This window comes from Schistocerca piceifrons, chromosome 4 (assembly GCF_021461385.2).
Source record: "Schistocerca piceifrons isolate TAMUIC-IGC-003096 chromosome 4, iqSchPice1.1, whole genome shotgun sequence".
In the NCBI taxonomy this organism is placed as follows: Eukaryota; Metazoa; Arthropoda; class Insecta; order Orthoptera; family Acrididae; genus Schistocerca; species Schistocerca piceifrons.
Window position 1 is genome coordinate 742,104,304 of NC_060141.1, and position 21,149 is coordinate 742,125,452.

The following is a 21,149-nucleotide window of genomic DNA, read 5'->3' on the forward strand; positions in this document are numbered from 1 at the left end:
TACAACAGTTCTGAGGACAGTTCTGAACAGAACCCCAAGAGCTCTATCGAAAATCCCAACAACATTTTTCTATGGCGATAATGGTTTGAGATAAATTGATTTAATATGGGATACACTTTCTTTACGGAAAATATAAATATATTCGTACAACAGTTCTGATGACAGTTCTGGACACCACGTGAAGAGTTCTATCGAAAATCCTAGTGAAATTTTTTTGTGCAGATAATAGTTTAAGAGGTAATTGCAACTTAATTAAGAATTCCATAAGAGCTCCTACTGTGAAGCTGGCACCCTTTTTTTCAGAAATGTATACTTTTTTCAGATTTCTTGATAGATATGCCATAGTTCTAGAGTTCTTTGTACAAAATTTCAATAGTTCTGCAGAATTTAGCGACGAAAACAATATTCGAAAAAATTTTCGTATCGAAAATATTCTTCGACAATTTTCGCAAATTGTAAATAAGTACAACAGTTCTGAGCACAGTTCTGAACAGAACTCCAAGAGTTCTATCGAAAACCCAAGTAACATTTTTTTGTGCAGCTAATAGTTTACGAGATAATTGCAATTTAAGGAGAAAATCTTTTCACTTACTGTGAAGTTGGCACCCTTTTTTTCAGAAATGTATATTATTTTCAGAGTTCTTGATAGATATGGCATAGTTCTAGAGTTCTTTGTACAAAATTTCAATAGTTCTGCAGAATTTAACGAAGAAAACAACAATACTCGAAAAAAATTTCGTATAGCAAACATTCGTTATTAATTTTCGCAAAAAGTAAATTCGGACAACAGTTCTGAGGGCAGTTCTGAACTGAACCCCAATAGTTCTATAGAATATCATAATTACAGTTTTTTGTGCAGCTAACACATTACGATATAATTGCAATTTAATTAGGGAACCTCTTCACTTACTGTGAAGTTGGAATCCTTTTCTTCAGAAATATATATATATTTTAAGAGTTCTTGATAGAAATGTCATAGTTCTAGAGTTATTTGTACAAAATTTGAATAGTCTTGCATAATTTAGCGAAAAAACAACAATACTCGAAAAAATTTTCGTATCGAATACATTCTTTGTCAATTTTCGCAAAAAGTAAATTCGTACAACAGTTCTGAACAGAACACCAAGAGCTCTATCGAAAATCATAATAACATCTTTTTGTGGCGATGATAGTTTATACGGTAACTGCTTTGATGTTAGACCCACTTTCTCCACAGAAAAAGTAAATTCGTTCAACAGTTTTGATGAACAGTTCTGGTTAACACGTCAAGACTTCTATCTATAATAATAATAACATTTTTTGTGGTTGTAATAGTTTGTATGGTAATTGATTAATTGTGGGGCACTCTTACTCAAAAAAAAAAAAATTATGTCTGTTCGTATGCTCTGATGCCAGCTCTGGATAGCATTGTAAGAGTTCTATCGAAAAAACTAGTAACATATTCTGTGCAGGTAATTGTTTACGTAGTAACTGCCATTATTAAGGAATGCTTATGAGCATTTCCCGTGAAGTTTGAACCCCTTTTACGATAAATATAAATTTTTTTCACAGTTCTTGGTATATATGCAATAGTTCTAGATTTCCCTGCTCAAAACACGAATCGTTCTACAGAATTTCGGGAAGAAAACAATAACACGGCAAAATTTTGGTATGGTACAAAATTATTTGTCAGTTTGGAAAAAATAAATTTGTATAACAGTTCTGTTAGCAGTTCTGGATAGCACCGGAAGAGTTGCATTGAAAATGATAAGAACATTTTTGTGGCGATAATAGTTTATACAATAATTGTTTTAATCTGATACTCACTTTATCTAATACAGCAAAATTCGTAGAATAGTTCTGATGACAGTTCTGAATATCACCCACAGAGTTCTACCAAAAACTATAATAACATTATTTGTGACGATGACATTATATGAGATAATTAATGTGGGACTCACTTTTGTCATGTAAAAGTAATAAATTCGTACAAAAGATCTGACGGCATTTCTTAATACGACCCTAAGAGTTCTACCGACAACTGTAATAACATTTTTTGTGGGGATAACAGTTAATGAGATAATAGCATTTTCAAGAGACCCACTTGGTCTACATTATAATAAATTGGCACAACCCTTTTGCTGCCAGTTCTGGATAGCACCGAAAGAGTTCTTTTAAAAACCCTCATAACATTTTTATGGTGCCAGTAGATTATGAAATAGATTGTGTGTTCACTCTGCAATGGGTGTGCGCCGATGTGAAACTTACTGGCAGATAAAAACTGTGTGCCGGACCGGGTCTATAACCCCAGGCTGTGACCAAAGAATATCGTCACAATATCCTTTCGTCCAGGAGTGCTTCTTCTGCAATTTTCGTAGGACAACTTCTACGAAATTGGGAACGCAGGAGATGAAGTACTGCTGGAAGTACAGCTATGAGTACGATCGTAAATTCTCACTTTTATTTTGGAAAACCGAAAATCGAAAACCGGATGTATATTCTACTAAATACAAAAAGTCTAAATGTTCAGCACTATACAAATGCCAGTACACCTTCTTAAGACTGACTGTAGTAACTGTAGGTGGAAGCGTGGGATGTGCACGCTTAGATGATTCAAGGAGAGAAGGCTCGTCAGTGCAAAACAAACAGATGGCTGAGAGAGCAGATACATTCACACGCGCCACTAACCAGATGGTGTCACACCTGTCGAGAATCGCACCAGAGGTACAATGAGCTGTGGTGGAGTGCTGTTGGCGTGGTTACTATGCAACTTACTTGATGGGCATCAATACACCGTTATATTAATGTACAATACTTGAGAAACAATGTCATTCACGCACTCCGAGTTCCTTATCACTCAGTACTAGACTAAATTACCGGCCTGGTGATAAGCAGCCTATGTACCTCACCGACTACACATCTTCGTGTTATAAGAAAAAAAAGAGAAAAATACCAAGGGACACAAAATATGAATCCGGATAAACCGGAAATCCGGATTATTGAGGACCAAATAAACGAGGTTCTTATTTACAAATTTCGAACTTCTTATTAACTTTAATACTGTATCCCCTCAACATTATAACACCTCTATCAGTCATGTATTGAATTAGGATTTAAACATACTACTTAGTTCGTTTGTACGATATATTCAGTAAATATACTTACATTTCTATACATTGTAAAGACTTTTAACTCTCGCTGTAGTGTAACTCATCAAACTTCCACACTTCCTTTCTAACTAGAACAAATGTTTGCAACAATATTAACGACATCAATTTCAAATTTATTCGTTACACACAGCACATGTTTGTATGTATCCTAGCGGCTGGTGATGTTGCAATATAACTTTCATCCATGAGGGTCCTGGGCATATTTTTAGCTGTTAGTGGGTCCTGGATGTCATGAGAGTTCAAAACAATTACTGTTTTACGTGATAAAATTCATCTGGTTCTTCCTGATTCTAAAAATATACACTTCATGTGTGCCTTTCATTGTTGTATGTATGATTCAGTATCGACGCTAATGCTCTCTTGATGAGATATGAGCCGATTGCTCGTTTTTATCCACTGTGCCCTTTCGTATTTCATTTCAGCCATTAGTTTATTTGTTTATCAACGTAGTAAGTAGTACAAAGCTAATCCAGAATGTAAACTGCACTTAAATTCTGTTTGAACTGTTTAATAGTCAGTGTCCGCTGTCTGAACGTCAAATATCAGATTAATACACTGCGCCTGGTTGCGTTATTTTATAGGAATTTTATTATTTTAAGTGGGAAGTACTAGATAATGTTGAAGAAATTCGAAGCATATTGTTCGAAGAGCATAATATTATTCGAAATTTACCTGTACCAATAGGTGCAGCCAAAGCAGCATTTGTGATGCTGTAATTACCTCATAGATAACGATATTTGTCTATTGTAGTTTTGTATTCCAATCAGAATTTTGAGAGCATCAAAGCCTCATTTCAGCGTGAGAGAGGGGTAAAATCAATAGATGATTTTGAATTGAAAGCCTTCATCAGTCTCTTTTTTTTTTAATTGTTGTTAACAAAAGTAACAGATAAAGCCTGGAAGATCTGTGTGGAACTGATGGTGATAGCATTGAAAAATTTCACCTCGCAAACGAACATAAAACGTTTCAAAGTTATTCTGGAGAGACTTAGATTTTACAGTCGCGCTATTCGTGATGAAAGGAGACAATTAGACAAACTAACAGCTATTCGGGAAATATTTACTGTGTTTGTACGCAACTACCACAAATCTTACACCCTTGGAGAAAATGTTACAGTAGGCAAGAAGCTGGAAGGATTCTGTGGAAGGTACAGTTTTCGCCAATATGTATCAATCAAAACAAACGAGTATGGATTCTTAAGTGTGGATTCTTAAGTATTTTACCTGTACAATTTGGAAATATACGCTGTGTTGCAACCAGAAGGATTTACCAACTGAGCAATAAACAATTTGATGTTGTTCTGTGACTGTGTAAACCTATATATCAGTCAGGTCGAAATGTGAAAGCGGACAACTGGTTTACTAGTACTGGAATGATAATAGAGCTATGAAGGGAGAATTTTTCTTTTGTTGGCATGATGAAGAAAAACAAGTGTGGAGATTTCTCTAGTGTTTGCTATCAGTAAAAGAAGGGCTGCCCACATTTCCTTTTTTGACTTCCACAAGACTGAACTCTAGTTTCCTCCGTACCTAAAAGGGGAAGTGAGTGATCCAGGCATCACGTTTGCATGAAGATAATTCGATAGATGCTGACATTGTAGATAAACGGAAGCCATCCACCGTAAATTTTAAAATAGCGTTAAGTGTGGTATTTTCACAGCGGATAAGCCGAATGCTTTGTACAACGCTGCAAGAAATGTGCGCCGCTGGTCAATGGTTGTATTTTTGTAATGATCAGTACAGTTGGAATCTATGCACAAGTGATTTATTGTGGCAACAGGAAGAATTGTATCAAAAGGAAAGGGTTCCTGAATCAGCTTTGTTATACAATGTTGTTTTCTTCCCTAAATTTGTGCATAACTATTGAAATTTTGTACCGAGAACTCTATAACTATGACTTATCTATCAAGAACTCTGAAAAAAATATATATTTCTGAAAAAAAGGGTGCCAGCTTCACAGTAGGAGCTCTTATGGGGTTCTTAATTAAGTTGCGATTACCTCTTAAACTATTACCTGCACTAAAAAATTCTACTAGGAATTTCGATAGAACTCTTCACGTGGTGTCCAGAACTGTCATCAGAACTGTTGTACGAATATATTTATATTTTCTGTAGAGAAAGTGTGTCCCACATTAAATCAATTTATCACAAACTATTATCGCCATAGAAAAATGTTATTAGGATTTTCGATAGAGCTCTTGGGGTTCTGCTCAGAACTGTCTTCAGAACTGTTGTACCAGTTTAATTTTTGCGAAAATTGACAAAAAATGATTTCGATAGAAAAATTTTTTCGAGTATTGTTGTTTTCTTCGCTAAATTCTGCAGAACTATTGAAATTTTGTACAAAGAACTCTAGAACTATGCCATATCTATCAAGAACTCTGAAAAAAATGTATATTTCTCGAAAAAGGGGTGCTAACTTCACACGACTCGCCTCAACCTGAGGCAAAACATTATGACCACCGCCCTTGAATGACGCCTGCTGACACTGCTGACACGTGAAGCATTCAGGATCTAGAGAGTAACACCAGATTTAGAGATGCTGCCCGATTGCGAATTCTGACACGACAACAATGACTTAACTACAGTCGCACGTCATCTACTTAACACTGCCAGCTCACTAATGACTGGTCGACTGCTCATCTGTTGTTTATATTTGTTACCTCTAGCTGCCACCGTAGTTACTGGTGTAGCGTCTCTTACACAGCAGTAATAAAAGCAGTCTCGACACTTTTTCGGCGGAAGGTGTAAATAAGCGGAGACGAGGCGAAGGGGGGAATCGTTGAAGCGACGATGTGTTCAGTAGTCGAGGGTGATTCAGATTCACCGCCTAGCCCGAGTATCGCTAAAGAGGACACGTCAGAGATACCAACCAAGAAGAAGGCGCGGCTGCGCCCACACTGGGCGCAACAGGCTCGGAAAGCACGTTAGGTGGCGCCGCCCTGTGACTAGTGTTTACCACTAAATACCGCAGCCGACGATTGCTAGTCAGCCTTTCGCTAGTCACTGAAGCCTTACGTACGTGCCACTGGATAGCAAAATGTTCTGACCTTGTCTGACTTAACGTTTTTGTGATTTGGACTTTTCGCTGAATTGTAGTATATTATTAGATGACATTGTTACGCTCTGGACTTGTCATGGTTAACTCACACCGTAATCTCTGCTATCAGTCACCAATGGGAACCGCATGTTTTGTTCCGGGGTTTACCCCGTTACCCCCCCCCCCCCCCTTGCAAGAATCATACACTGTGTTTCCTACGAAGAGCGGGATAGAAAAATATGGGCCACAAATGAGGAAATCCACTGGCATAAAGGAATCTCACAAAAGGGCAGATCGTCATGGCCCGGCACCTGGGAAAGAGCACCTCGAATACCTCGAAGCTGATCGGCTGTTCGCGTGCTGCAGTAGTAAAGCATCTACGAAAAGTGGCTGAAGGACGGTGAAACTAGTCAGGGTCGACAAGACATGGGACGTATACATCTCATTACTGAACATGGAAATGGGAGGTTGGTTGGTTGGTTTGAAGGCGGGAGAAGAGACCAAACTACGAGGTCATCGGTCCTTGTTCCTAATAAAACAGTGCCAAAAGTTTGAGAAGAAAGCGAACGCAACATACAACACAAAACGGAAAGAAAGGAAAAGCCATTTGCACGAAGGGAAGGCAACGATCACTAAAAGGAACATAAGAGGACAAGAAAACAGAGACGCTAGAAACAGAAGAGAGTAAAACACGAAAACAAATTACAGTGGCTGGCAAACCACGAGAATAAAAAGAGAAAGCCAGCCATTCTGCAACACATTAAAACCTCCACCCAAATAGCACTAGGGTGGAAGACACAGAGGGACAAATGACATGCGCTAAAACTTACATAGAAGTATAAAACCCATTCTCATGGATAAAACGTAAAACTAAAGGTGCTGTGGAGGCATTGTCGCCCAACACCGAAGGCAGGGTGCTGGGAAAGTTAAAAGTCTGCCGCAGAGCGGCTAAAAGTGGGCAGTCCAGCAAGAGGTGGACGACTGTCATTTGGGAGCCACAGCGACACTGCGGTGGGTCCTCACGACAGAGTAGGTATTCATGCGTTAGCGACATATGGCCAATACGGAGCCGGCAGAGGACAACTCATTCCCTGCGAGAGGACCGCATGGAAGACTTCCACACATTCATAGTCTCCTTAATGACACGCAGTTTGTTATGCGTGCTGTTATGCCATTCTGTCTCCCAAGCCGGAAAACCCTGAAATGGGGGCACTGTCCGCTCTGTGAAACAGGGCTGATTCTGATTTATGGCAGATCTGACGACAGAGTACAAAGCTGGTGCCGGCACAAATGTTTTGGAGCAGACTGTTCGTGTACACTGGTGAATACTGAGTTTCGCAGCACACAATCTGCAGTAGTTGTCATATTGGTCCAACGACATCATCAGTAGGCACAGTATCATCAAAACTGGACCCTAAATTAGCAGATACACCGAGCGAGGTGGCGCAGTGGTTAGCACACTGGACTCGCATTTGCATCCGCGTCCGACCACTTTGATTTAGGTTTTCTATGATTTCCCTTAATCGCTCCGGGCAAATTCCGAGAGGGTTCCTTTAAAAAGGTCACGTCCTATGTTCTGCCCCATCCTTTCGTAATACGAGCTTGTGCTCTTATGACCCCGTTGTCGACGGGACTATAAACTCTGACCTTTATTTTTCTCGCCACCCCCCTCCTCCAGGTAGTGATCTAAGGTACCATGACAGCTGCGAACTGCGTTCACATTACCGCGGGCCTCCTGGATGCCTTCATGCTCCATGTCTTCCCCGACAGAGATGCCATCTTGCAGCACAACTGCCTGTCTCATAAGGCCAGAATACCGATAAACTGGTTTGACTACCATCATAGTGAGTTCAAGTCGACGACTTTTCACCAGATTTGAGCGATGGCACATATCTGGACCGCTATCGGCCGCCAGCACCACAAACACAAGCGCATAATTTACGCGAACTGCACGACTCATCTGTAGAAACGTAGACCTACCAAAGGCTTTTCCTATCTATGTCACGCACAACGGTTCCTGTATTGCGTTCAGAAGGTGCTCCAACACGCTATTATGTAACTGCTCTTAATGTTTAGGTTCAACTGTGTACGTGCGATATTTCAGTGCCTATGATGCTATGCTCCTTCGTGCGGCGACTACAGTTTTTAGGATATAGGTGAAATGTATTCGCAGTTATGAATATGGTCAACTATCAGCTTTGTAATGAAGTGACGACAATGAAAATTTGTGCCGGATCGGGACGCAAACCCGGATTTCCCGCTTATCGCGAGCGGTGGCCTTACGATTTGGCTATCCGAACACGCCTCAGAGCCAGACCCAAGCTTTCATATGTCGTCAACAATTGGTCTACATGTGCATTTTCAACTTTTCGCGGCGCAGTGGATAGTCCATTAACTTTCAGCCATGCAGCCGCGCATCGCGTATCGTCCGGTCATCCTCAGAGTGTGTCGCAAGACTGATGACTAGGTACCAAGCGCAGCCTTACATGCTCCACCGCGGCGATACGCGCCTCGAAGGCAAAGTCTACATTCTGTACTCCCACATTCATTATGCATATTTCCGCACAGGGAAGACATTTTAATTGAAAGTCGCTTGCCAGGTGTCGGTGGATAAATGCTACATTTGAGATATGCATGTCCGAAGAAACAATGTATCGTACTTCTGGACAGCACAGTCACTGCAATATCTTATTTATCCGCCAAGACCGAGCAAGCGATTCTCAATTAAAATGTCTCCCCTGTACGAGCATGTACGAGGATTATTCAATAATGATAGAGACAAATTGATCTGAAGAAAGAAGCGTTTATTTTTACAAAATAATACTTTTTCTGAAACTTCTTGGCAGATTAAAACTGTGTGCCGGACCGAGACTCGAACTCGGGACCTTTGCCTTTCGCGGGTAAGTGCTCTACCAACTGAGCTACCCAAGCACGACTCACGCCCCGTCCTCACAGCTTTACTTCTGCCAGTACCTCGTCTCCTACCTTCCAAACTTTACAGAAGCTCTCCTGCGAACCATGCAGAACTAGCACTCCTGAAAGAAAGGATATTGCGGAGACATGGCTTAGCCACAGCCTGGGGGATGTTTCCAGGATGAGATTTTCACTCTGCTAGTCTTCCCAGCCCATTCTGTGGACGGTTTCACGGGTTAGTCGAGCAATATGAGGACGTGCGCTCTCTTGCTGGAGAATTACACCTCTCCTCTGAGATCCACAACGTATCTCTCTCATGGCTGCCTTCACAAGAAACTGGACCTTCAGCATTCCAAAACAACGTCAACATGACTTTTCCTGCTGATGCTTGGGTTTTGGATTTTTGCTTTACAGGTGAGTTGGTGTGCTTCCACTCCATGCTTTGTCGTTTTGATTCTGACGCATAATAGTGAACCCAAGTTTCATTACAAGTCAAAATTTTGTTGAGGAAATGCTCAGCTTCTCTTTCATAACACACTCCTTGTTTCCTTGTGTAGCCGCGTCAACTCCTTTGGGATCAATCTTCCACATGTTTTGCGATACTTCAGCTTGCTACATACAATGTTATGAACTGTACCAGTACTAACTTGAACCTTATCAACTATCATTTCCACAGTCACATGGCGGTCGGCACGAATAATGTTATCAATTCGACTTTGAAGTGGGGGGAGTCGAAACTGTAACTGGTCGGCCAGAATGATGTTCTACGAATAACAGAACGTTGTTCAACTAAGGTGGACGTTTCAAGCGGACTCGCCATCTTGAAATGTATTTTTCAGGTCATAAACAAAACAATGTTGATACATCAACTGATCAGGGCTCATTCCAGCGATGCCAACTTAAAGCCATAGAAGTACCAAACTTGCCCTACTAACAGTTTTTTCCTAAGACCAATTTGTCTCTTTTAGTTATTGAATGACTCTCGTATATAATGAATGTACGAGTGCGGGTTGTCGACACATTATTGACTACATATGGAAGTTTGAGTCTGTCTGTGAAGCGTTCCTGGATAGCTCAATGGTAAGGCGACCGCTCGCGGTAAGCGGAAAATCCGGCTTAGAGTGCAGGTTCGGCACCATTTTTCACTGTCGTCATTCTATTATACTGCTGATCGTTGTCCGTATTCGCAACTGCGAATACATTTCATTTACACGTGTAAACGTTTGATGTTACGCATTAGGTGAGAGCTACGTGATTTACATCCACAGATAACGACTGTTTTGTGGTTACTACAGATTTCTAATGTGTCTTATCTGGTTCTCCGACCACTTGAAACGAATTACAAGATAGCAGTGACTAGCCCCACACAACACTGTACGCCCCGGATAATTGTATTTTGCCTTCTGAAACGCAGATGCCGTCGAAGATCGGCATATAACCGACACTAGCAAGAAGACAACATCAAAAAGTTACAATATATTGAAGCTTATGCCAGAGTATGTACAATAATATGACATTTCCTTAGCTACTGCTTTTTCTTTTTTTACATGCAACTTTCTACACCGCATGATGATCTTGAATTTTATGTTAAGAATCAATTCTGAAAAAGAACCAAAGACAATGAAATACTAGACAGTCGCAGTACAGAAAGAATCCCTCTCCAAACCAAATAACAAAGAAAAGAAGGGAAGTACTAATGAACCCGACGGATCAAAAGTGTTTACCGCATACAATCGAACCCGAATCATTGCCAGTCCCGCAGAATCCTCTTATCAATTGAGCTATGCAGCCAAGACCCTAGCTCCGCCTTCGCCGTTGCAATTCTAGGAGGTGCAGGGAAGCTAAGACGAAATGGCTACATGAAACATATGAAGAAATCGAAAAAGAAATGACTGTCGGAAGGACTGTCTCAGTATAAAGGGAAGTCAAAAAAACCTTCCGTGAAGTTAAAATCAAGGGTGGTAACATTAAGAGTGCACCGGGAATTCCACTGTTAAATACAGAGGAGACAGCGGATAGGTGGAAAGAATACGCTGAAGGCCTATATGAGGGGGAAGATTCGTCCGATGTGATAGAAGAAGAAACAGAAGTCAATTTGAAGAGATGGGGGATGCAGTACTATAATCAGAATTTAAGAGAGCTTTGGAGGACTTAAGTTCAAAATGGCCCTGAGCACTACAGGACTTATCATCTGAGGCCATCAGTCCCCTAGAACTTAGAACTACTTAAACCTATCTAACCTAAAGACATCACACACATCCATGCCTGAGGCAGGATTCGAAGCGCCTACAACCGCTCGGCCACACCGGCCGGCACTGAAGTTCAAGTAAGGCGGGAGGGGTGGATAACATTCCATTATAATTTCTAAAATCATTGGGGGAAGTAGCAACAAAACGAGTTTTCACGTTGGTGCGTAGAATGTATGAACCTGGCGTCATACCATCTGACTTTCGGAAAAAATGTCATCCAAACAATTCCGATAACTGCAAGAGCTGACAAGTGCGATAATTATCGCACAATCCGCTTAACAGATCATACATCCAAGTTGCTTACAAGAATACTATGGAGAAGGCTGGAAAAGAAAATTAAGGATGTGTTGGATGATGATCAATTTGGCTTTAGGAAAGCTAAAGACAGCAGAGAGGCAATTCTCACGTTGAAGTTCATAATGGAAGCAAGAGTAAAGAAAAATCAAGACCGTTCTTTGAATTTGTCGACCTGAAAAATTGTTCGATAATGTAAAATGGTGCAAGATGTTCGAAATGCTGAGGAAAAAGGGCCACCAAGGACGAAGTTGCTCGAAGGGTGCAAGATAGGAATGTCTTCTTTCGCCCCTACTGTTCAGTCTACACATTGAAGATTAAACGATGGAATAAACTCAAACGTTCAGGAGTGGAATTAAAATTCAAGGTAAAAGGATATTATCAATGATACGATTCGCTGATGGCATTGCTACCCTCAGTGAAAGTGAAGAAGAATTACATGATCTGCTGAATGGAATGAACAGTCTAATGAGTACAGAATAGGAGCTGAGAGCAAATCAAAGAAAGACGAAAGTAATGAGAGCTATCAGAAATGAGAACAATGAGAAACGTAACATCAGGATTCATGGATGAAGTTAAGGAAGGCAGCAAAATGACCAATGACGGACGAAGCAAGGAGGACATGAAAAGCAGACTAGCACTACCATTACGTGCATTCCTAGCTAAGGGAACTCTACTAGTATCAAACACAGGCCTTAATTTAAGGTAGCAATGTCCGAGAATGTACATTTGGAGAACAGCATTGTATGGTAGTGAAACATGAACTGTGGGCAAACCAGAACAAAAGAGAATCGAACTATTTGAAATGTAGTGATACGGACAAATGTTGGACATTAGGTGCAGATAATAAAAATTATTTTCAATAGAGCGTTAGAGACAAAGCAAATGTATACACCGCTTCAGAGGGGGTTACCAATTGTGGCTAAGTTCTTTATAATCTGAAGATGACTACATAAGCATTAAAACCTGTAACCAGGTCTCTAATTAATAAATCTTAGATCAGTAAAATATAATGCGAGAAAGTATCCCAAAAATAAACACACAAGATGTAAATTGGAAATATTCCAGTCTATGACAAGTCCCAAAGTAAACAATAGGATCCTTTCTTAAGATTTAACGAGGTACGTTTAAAAGAAATTGTGCTGTTTTCATTTTATATGGTACAAGCTAAGTAGTATAATTAGCTAACTGTCCAATATATCAAATTCAAGATAAACGTTACTGATTTGATAATGTCAGCCAAACTAAGGCTGCACGATTTTTAAAAAAATAAATGTTCGTCTGGTTATATATTTGTAATTTATTACATATATGGCTCTGAGCACTATGGGACTTAACATCTGAGGTCATCAGTCCCCTAGAACTTAGAACTACTTAAACCTAACTAACCTAAGGACATCACACACATCCATGCCCGAGGCAGGATTCGAACCTGCGACCGTAGCAGTCACGCGGTTCCGGACTGAAGCGCCTAGAACCGCACGGCCACCGGGGCCGGCATTTATTACATACTTCGAGTCAAATATTTCTCTGTGATGTACAAGGAGCTGTTAAAGAGATGCAACTGTAATCTACATTTCAACAAACTATAACTGTCTGTCAGACATTTTATTTCTACGAGAGATTACGATTACCAAAGAGTACCAACGTCAAGTTCGCCATAAAAGAACATATATTTTACTTGGGAATATCACTACTATACAACGTATAAGTGTTGTGTTCTCTTGAACTACAAGTACTCTGAGCGATATTGGACAGTGATTAACTTGTCGGTGGCTAACATACCCAATCTGAAATCAGTGACTGACTGAAACGGGCTTCACCAGAGCTATGTAAAAGCTTCCCCGACCGCCATTTGTTACCCCCCCCCCCCCCAATTTGTAATGTTTACCCTCTTACTGAATCATGGTCTTTCTAGCTCAGTGGTGAAGTAAATGAATCAGGGCCTCCCATACGATAGTTTGCAGGGTAAGGAGAGGGAGGCTACACCGGAATTTGGAGTATTTTTTAATATTTTGGAAGGCGACTGCGACTCTTAAGTATCCGCGAAAAGTTCCAGTTCCGATCCTGTTGAAAAACTCCGTAATACCGACTTTTAAATCATTTTCTTGAAAGAAAAACACCTGACTACACTATATTATTCCTTTCAGTGAGAGTTAGTGGGGTGGTCCCCCCCCCCGGGTATGGGGGAACTGAATGAAGTAGGGCAGCCTATTCTGCAACAATGCGGATCACTTATGCTTGCTTCACTTCAGTATATACCAAATCGTTGGACATAATTCCTCACACCTTCACAACCTGCAGCTAACATTTCTTTCCTTGCTTTACAGGTGGAATAAGCTGTTTTGGGATCGTCTGTCCGATTTCAGAAGTGGGTGCATTCCCTGAATGACTTGTATTGCGCTATGGGAGTTCGTGTTGCCGCTTTTGGGAGTTCATGTTGCCGTTTTCCTTAACCAATGTTTGGATTAATGCCAATTTTCGTTCCTTCTGGGGTCTTCCCTAAGAGTTCATCATAAATTAAATTTATTGTACGATTTTTTGTTGATATCACTTTAAAAGCTCAGTCATTATCGAATATCCCCCACAAGATTGTCTGTTTTTTGGGTTTTAATTGCTACCTTCATTTCATCATCATCTCCTATTTGACTGCCTTGAATCTCTGAGAATTCTAGCTTAAAACATTGTTGTGGAAATCTAGAAGCTCATGTAAGTAATGAGCACATATGTCACACTTCTCTACAATGTTTAAGCTAATTATAGGTTTTTCTGCTACGCAGAAAATGAGTAGTGTTTGAGAGCTACTGTGTTGTTAAATATTATTACCATCACTTTTGAATCTGAAACCATACAAAATATGTTTTTCTTATGGACTTCCGTAGTCCTATTAAAACTGGCACACAAGTAGCAGAGTGTTTGCAAATTAAATTGCAATAACCAGGGGTGCTCAAAATCTGCCATAACTGTCATTCGTAACTAACATTACGTAAAACATAAATGCTACATTTAACTGCCGTCAGAAGTGTTGTATATGAGCTTGTCGCACGTACACAGGAGATGCATACCACTTGATGTCGCTACTAGCTTTTCTTTCCGCAAGCATGCTGAACGAGTAAGGCAATTTTGTTATTACAGCACGCACTAGAAAAACAACATCGCTTCAAGATCCTGTTAAAAACGGAAGCAAATATTTGGACATCTCTCTCTCTCTCTCTCTCTCTCTCTCTCTCTTAATTTCCAGTAATTGTTTCAAAAACAATGTTCTGATTAAAATTAGAGCTAAAAACTTTTTTGAATGTTATTTAATTTTTACTTGCCACGTACGTCTACAACGTACGGGAGGTGATTTCAGAGAAATATCAATTAAATTTTTTACTTAACTTTCACATAACTCAGACATACGTGTGGAACGACGGAAGTCTAGAACTACTACATATTGGTTAATCTGTTAGTTGCTGTTTTCATTCCTGATAGTACATCTGCGAAAACGAAGGTGCGAACAGAAAGTCGATCGAAAATAACACCGACATTGTGGCCTTTTTTGTTCTAAAGCCAATCAGAATCCATAAGTTTTATGAATGTCATTTTGTGTGAATCAATGATAGTATTACCAACGATAAACGTGCAAAATATTTTGTATTTTTTCAAGTTGAATGACTTATTTGGCGTAAAATGACGCGTAGAAAGAATAGAAAAACGGAACAAGTAGCTAGTAAGATTGAATTGGTCAAAAATTGTGTGTCAGATCCACAGAAAATGGTCTCTGCTATCCATAAATCTTAGTTGCATAATCTAAATAAGGGTAATCTTGAAAAAGAAATGTGAATTAAAATAAGTGTGGCATAAGAGCAAAAAAGACCAGGGCGTGCTGTGCATTACCTATGAAAAGTCGGACCAAACGCTGCAAGGTCAGTGCTGTGTCTTATTGTAGTCTGCTCGAAGAGTGGCACAACTGTAACGCTGACTTAACTTTTTTCATGCGTCGGGCGCTTCTGCTTACTGTGATCAAATCTCATTTCCTTCAAGGTTCTCGAACAGCCCACGAAAATTCTGAACCATTGTCAGCCTGTTTTCTGAACTTACTCTGTTAAAGACGTAAGGATACTTATGCTCCTACCAAGTTCGACAGAAGTTATACTCCGATTAACATTGCTTTCTGAATGGCGTTTCAGCGCGTGGAGTAATAGCGACCACCGCCACCCAGTCGCAGTCGTTTGTCGAGCGTCACGTGCTCGCCGTGTTGCCAGTTTGGTACGTCCAGTATGTCTTGTGTAGCGGACTGGCAGCAGACCGGCAACGCTGCTGCCCGCCACTACCATCTGTCGGTCACTGCTCATTTTAATCGCCGCGTAGGCTGGAAATTTTCCCGTTAGAGCAATGGACAGCAGAAAGGTGGTAGGAGTACATACAGGGTCCATATAAGGGCCTGTACTTGAGGACAATATTATGGATATGGAAGAGGACGTAGATGAAGATGAAATGGAAGGTATGATACTGCGTGAAGAATTTGACAGAGTACTGAAAGATCTACGTCGAAACAAGTTCCCAGGAGTAGACAACATTCCATTAGAACTAATCATAGCCAGACATGCCAAAACTGTTCCATCTGGTGAGCAAGACAGGCGAATACCCTCGGATTTTGAGAAGAATATAATAATTCCAATCCCCCCCCCCCCCCCCACAGAAAGCAGGTGTTGACAGGTGTGAAAATTACCGAACTATCAGTTTCATAAGTCACGGCCGCAAAATACTAACACGAATTCTTTACAGACGATTGGAAAAACTAGTAGAAGCTGACATCGGGGAAGAACAGTTTTGATTCCGCAGAAATGTTGAACACGCGAGGCAATACTGACCCTACGACTCATCTTAGAAGATAGATTAAGGAAACGTAAACCTACGTTCCTAGTATTTGCAGACTTAGAGAAAGCTTTTGACAATGTTGACTGGAATACTCTCTAATTCTGAAGGTGGCAGGGGTAAAATACAGGGAGCGAAATGCAATTTGTACAGAAACCAAATGGTTCTTGTAAGAGCACAGGAGGCATGAAAGGGAAGCAGCGGTTGAGAAGGGAGTGAGACAGGGTTGTAGTCTATCCCAGATGTTATTCTATATGTATATTGAGCAAGCAGTAAAGGAAACAAAAGAAAAATTTGGAGTGGGAGTTAAAATCTATGGAGCAGAAATAAAAAGTGTGAGGTCTGCTGATGACATTGTAATTCTGTTAGATGTCAAAGGACCTGGAAGAGCAGTTGAACAGAATGGACAGTGTCCTGAAAGGAGGATGTAAGATGAACATCAACAAAAGCAAAACGAGGGTAATGGAATACAGTCGAATTAAATCGGGTGATGCTGAGGGAATTAGATTAGGAAATGAGACACTTAAAGTAGAAAACGAGTTTTGGTAACTGGCGAGCAAAGTAACTGAAAATTATAGAAGTAGACATGTTATAAAATGTAGACTGGCAATGGAAAGGAAAGCGTTTCTGAAGAAGAGAAACTTGTTAGCATCGAATACAGATTTAAGTGTCAGGAAGTCGCTTCTGAACGTATTTGTATGGAGTGTAGCCACGTATGGAAGTAAAATATGGACGATAAACAGTTTAGAAAGGAAGAGAACAGAAGCTTTCGAAATGTGGTGCTACAGAAGAATGCTGAAGATTAGATGGGTAGATCACGTAACTAATGAGGAAGTACTGAACAGAACTGGGGAGAACAAGAGTTTGTAGCAGAACCTGACTAAAAGAAGGGATCGGTTGTTAAGACACGTTCTGAGGCATGAAGGAATCACCAATTTAGTACTGGAGGGAAGCGTAGAGGGTAAAAATCGTAGAGGGAGACCAAGAGATGAAAACACTAAGCAGATTCAGAAGGATGTAGGTTGCTGTAGGTATTGGGGCATGAAGAAGCTATCACAGCATGGAGTAGCATGGAGAGCTGCATCAAATCCAGTCTTTGGACTAAAGACCACGACACAGCAACACAGTACTGGTTCAAATGAATCTGAGCACTATGGGACTTAACTTCTGAGGTCATCAGTCCCCTAGAACTTAGAACTACTTAAACCTAACTAACCTACGGACATCACACACATCCATGCCCGAGGCAGGATTCGAACCTGCGACCGTAGAGGTCGCGCGGTTCCAGACTGTAGCGCCTAGAACAGCTCGGCCATCCCGGCCAGCAAACACAGTACTGGATTTTGCAAAAAACCAAATGAAAAAATTGTCACTGCGGTTTTATAAATCTACTACCATTACGACATTATTAAACAGCAACCACTGACAACTATGAATTTTCATCTCCTCGTTTTAAAAACACGATATAACATGCGTTGCATTCCTGAAAATACAGGATGATGTTATCTGTCGCGTTTTCGAATTATCACACGCTGAAAACATGCGGATCCTGCTTGAATATGCTCCCAACTACATAACCTGCTGTGTTTCATTGTGCATAAATTGTTCGTCTTTGAACTTTTTTTTTAAGCTTATAATAAGTAGCAACCCAAAATATGCTCTTGTGGGATAGCACTTTATTCCGTACGACCCCTTCAAACTGGATGCTCACGGTTCATAAGAAACGAGTTGTACACTGCAACACAATTTCAAATTTCTGAAACCGCTACATGGAATACATGTTGGTGTATTGGAAATCTATTACATGTATAATTTACTAATGTGAAATAATTGTATAGATGAAATATAAACTGTATTTGTCAACACAGACACAGTAATCTTTCGATTCAGCACATCACTGTGCAAACCAATCAGAGGAGTAACAAAAGGGCGCAGAGACCTGTAGCCCAAGTATCCGTCCTGTATATTAAACACTTTCAGGATTAGAAACTACGCGAAAAACACATACTTTATTCATTCTTGATTAACTTCAATTAGCAAACAAAATATTGCACACGGATTTTGAAAAAATTGACAATCACTGCAAAACAAAAGAAGACTGAAACTAGATTTTAACTTAATAGGACGAACCATTCGTTTGGAATTATGTAGTTGGGCTGCTGTTCATAACCCGTAATGAAAGGAGAATACATCAACAGACTGGTTCAATGTTTTCGTTACATACAGCTGTATCAATTTAGGACAAACCATTCGTTTGGAAGTATGAAGTTGTGCTCCTGTTCATAACCCGTAATGAAAGGAGACTACATCAGGAGACGGGTTCAATGTTTTCGTTACATACAGGAAGAGTATCCGTCAAAAATCATCAACATAACAGCGGATGGACTGAATGGATTTTTCATATCACTGCTTGGCTGATCTGAACTGACCCCTAGAAGTTGTGATTCTTTTAGGCGAGAAAGGTACGAATGAATAATAAAGGCATTTTTCTTGTACTGCGTGGTTGAGCTGAACTGCCACCTAAGTTGATGTGCTTCTTTTCGGGTAGGAAGTTAGATAAGAATGAGTAATAAAGCCAATGTTCTGATACTGATGCCCATTCCACAGGCGTGCATCCTTTCCCCTTGGGTGCACTTCACATAGCATAGGGTATGTCAAATCCGTCTTTGCAACTACAAAAATGCGTACTTTTCTTTCCGTATACGTTTCGTTTCGTTTACTGCATCTTCATTCCTGTCTGGTTTCTCTTCACAACAACACGTAGTCCGCATCCCCATTTTCTACGCATTTTAGCGTTTGGCACTAATGTTAGTGGCTTTGATTTCCTTGATGCAAAACACAATTATATATTGGACCACTAATTTTTATTTGTGGTTCTTTGACTAATTGCTAGCACACATTTACACACATTTTAGTTGTTGCAAAGGCGGACTTACTCGTCTTATTTAATTGTATTACTTATTTGTGCCATCGGCGTTTCGTCACTCTCGTAGTATCTCAGCTGTCTTCCTTCTCTCCAATGCCGGATCAGTATTTCTACCACATGGTCAACAATATATATGCTTTCGTCAGTCGTATCAACTGCCGCTTTGTATCGCCCATCTGAATTCCTGCCCTTACACTACTTGTTCTTGTTCTGGTAACTGACCTTTATTAAGTATGGTGTAATATATTCATTAATCTCTCTCTCTCTCTGCCCGTCTAACAAGAGGCCTCGAAACCCTAATCTTATTAGTTAAAATAAAATAATTATACACAACTATGTGTACACAAATTAAGTATTAAAAACGCGAAATACACGGCAAGTTTTGCCACTAAAAGAACTTCTGTTCTTCGCAGCTTACCTGCGATTCTGCCATATCGTTGGAACATTCGTTCAACGTCTGTCTTGGAGCACTGGAAAGTGTTGAGGTTTCCCACAAATACCCGCGAGTTGACAGCTTGCGGGTCTTGCGAATTTGTCTGGTTGCCCACTTTGCTCATCTTCATAGCGAGGTCGGGAAGTACGGCCTGGAACAGGACAATCAGTTCTAAGTTACATGCTTCCGGTTTGTGAAATCAGCCTCAGCTTGCTGAGAGGAGAAACGTTGACATCGGAAACTACAATGACATACATCGAACAAGGCAGTGAAACTGAATAAGTCAGCGGCCATGACAATGAAGAAAGAACCATAATTTGTTACTCCAAAATCGCACGATAACGCACGCAACAGCAACCACACAAAAAGGTGGAGAGCGAGGAAGTTACACAGTGACGCAAGCTAACACAATAATAACACAACAGTATTTTTACTAGACGTGTTTGTGTCTGAGGTGGCGCACCTTTCCTTCTTTCCTTCGCCTGATCTTTGAACGCTTACGCACCACTTAAAGGGAGACGTACGGTTTAGAACGGACTCTGAATCACAGTGTAATACGACCTGAAACAAGTAAGTGAGAGGAAAAGGTTACGGCTGACATGACTGCCCTCCGAACCTTTGGCTCTGACATCTGGCAGTTAACCCACTTGGTCACCGAGTCACAGAAACAACTTTAAAAAATTGTATATACAGCTATAAAATCAGATGAATTGACAAACGTATGAGCACGAAAGAGATGCAAAAAATGTATGGGTTTATGGGTTTAGGATATTTTTGAGTACCATTAAGCTAAATAGTGGACAGCGAGTGAAACAATGGGTTGCATTGTCATCCATCACACTTGATGGATACATCCACAATATTGGGTAGGGACTTACGAACGTCTCGACTTTTGTGGAGGAATTCGCAAGGGTGGTTACGAAACTGCACTTTGCCTCACTGGCTCGAAAGAAATAAACATTAGCCAGTTCGCGAATTCAGAGGTCGCAGAATGTTTTCCTTCACTTCCATTTTTCCTCCCAACGATGCACGGCCATGAACCTCGTAAAAGACGGAACGATGGAAGATTAATGTTTAAGGTCTAATCGTCAACGAGTTTGAGAACAACAGAAGCTCGAATTGGGATTTTCCAAATTTGAGTGCAGTGTCTTGAATACTGTTACACGTTTCTAGGTATAAACAAGGAGATTTTATTGCATACACTAAAGAAATACGCACGGTGTTACAATTTCTCCAGCTGTACTACTTGAGAAATGAACATTCGAGATTCCTTACAAAAAAGTTTG

General features: G+C 40.4%; 1 protein-coding gene across 1 annotated transcript in view; it reads right to left on the reverse strand.

Moving 5' to 3' along the window:
* Positions 1–21,149, reverse strand: part of LOC124795334 (heterogeneous nuclear ribonucleoprotein C-like) — a 449,230-nt gene that overhangs the window by 306,827 nt on the left and 121,254 nt on the right. Inside the window, exon 2 of the mRNA XM_047259316.1 lies at positions 19,849–20,014. Within this exon, the coding sequence (XP_047115272.1) occupies positions 19,849–20,014 (166 nt within the window). The remainder of the gene's footprint in view (positions 1–19,848; positions 20,015–21,149) is intronic.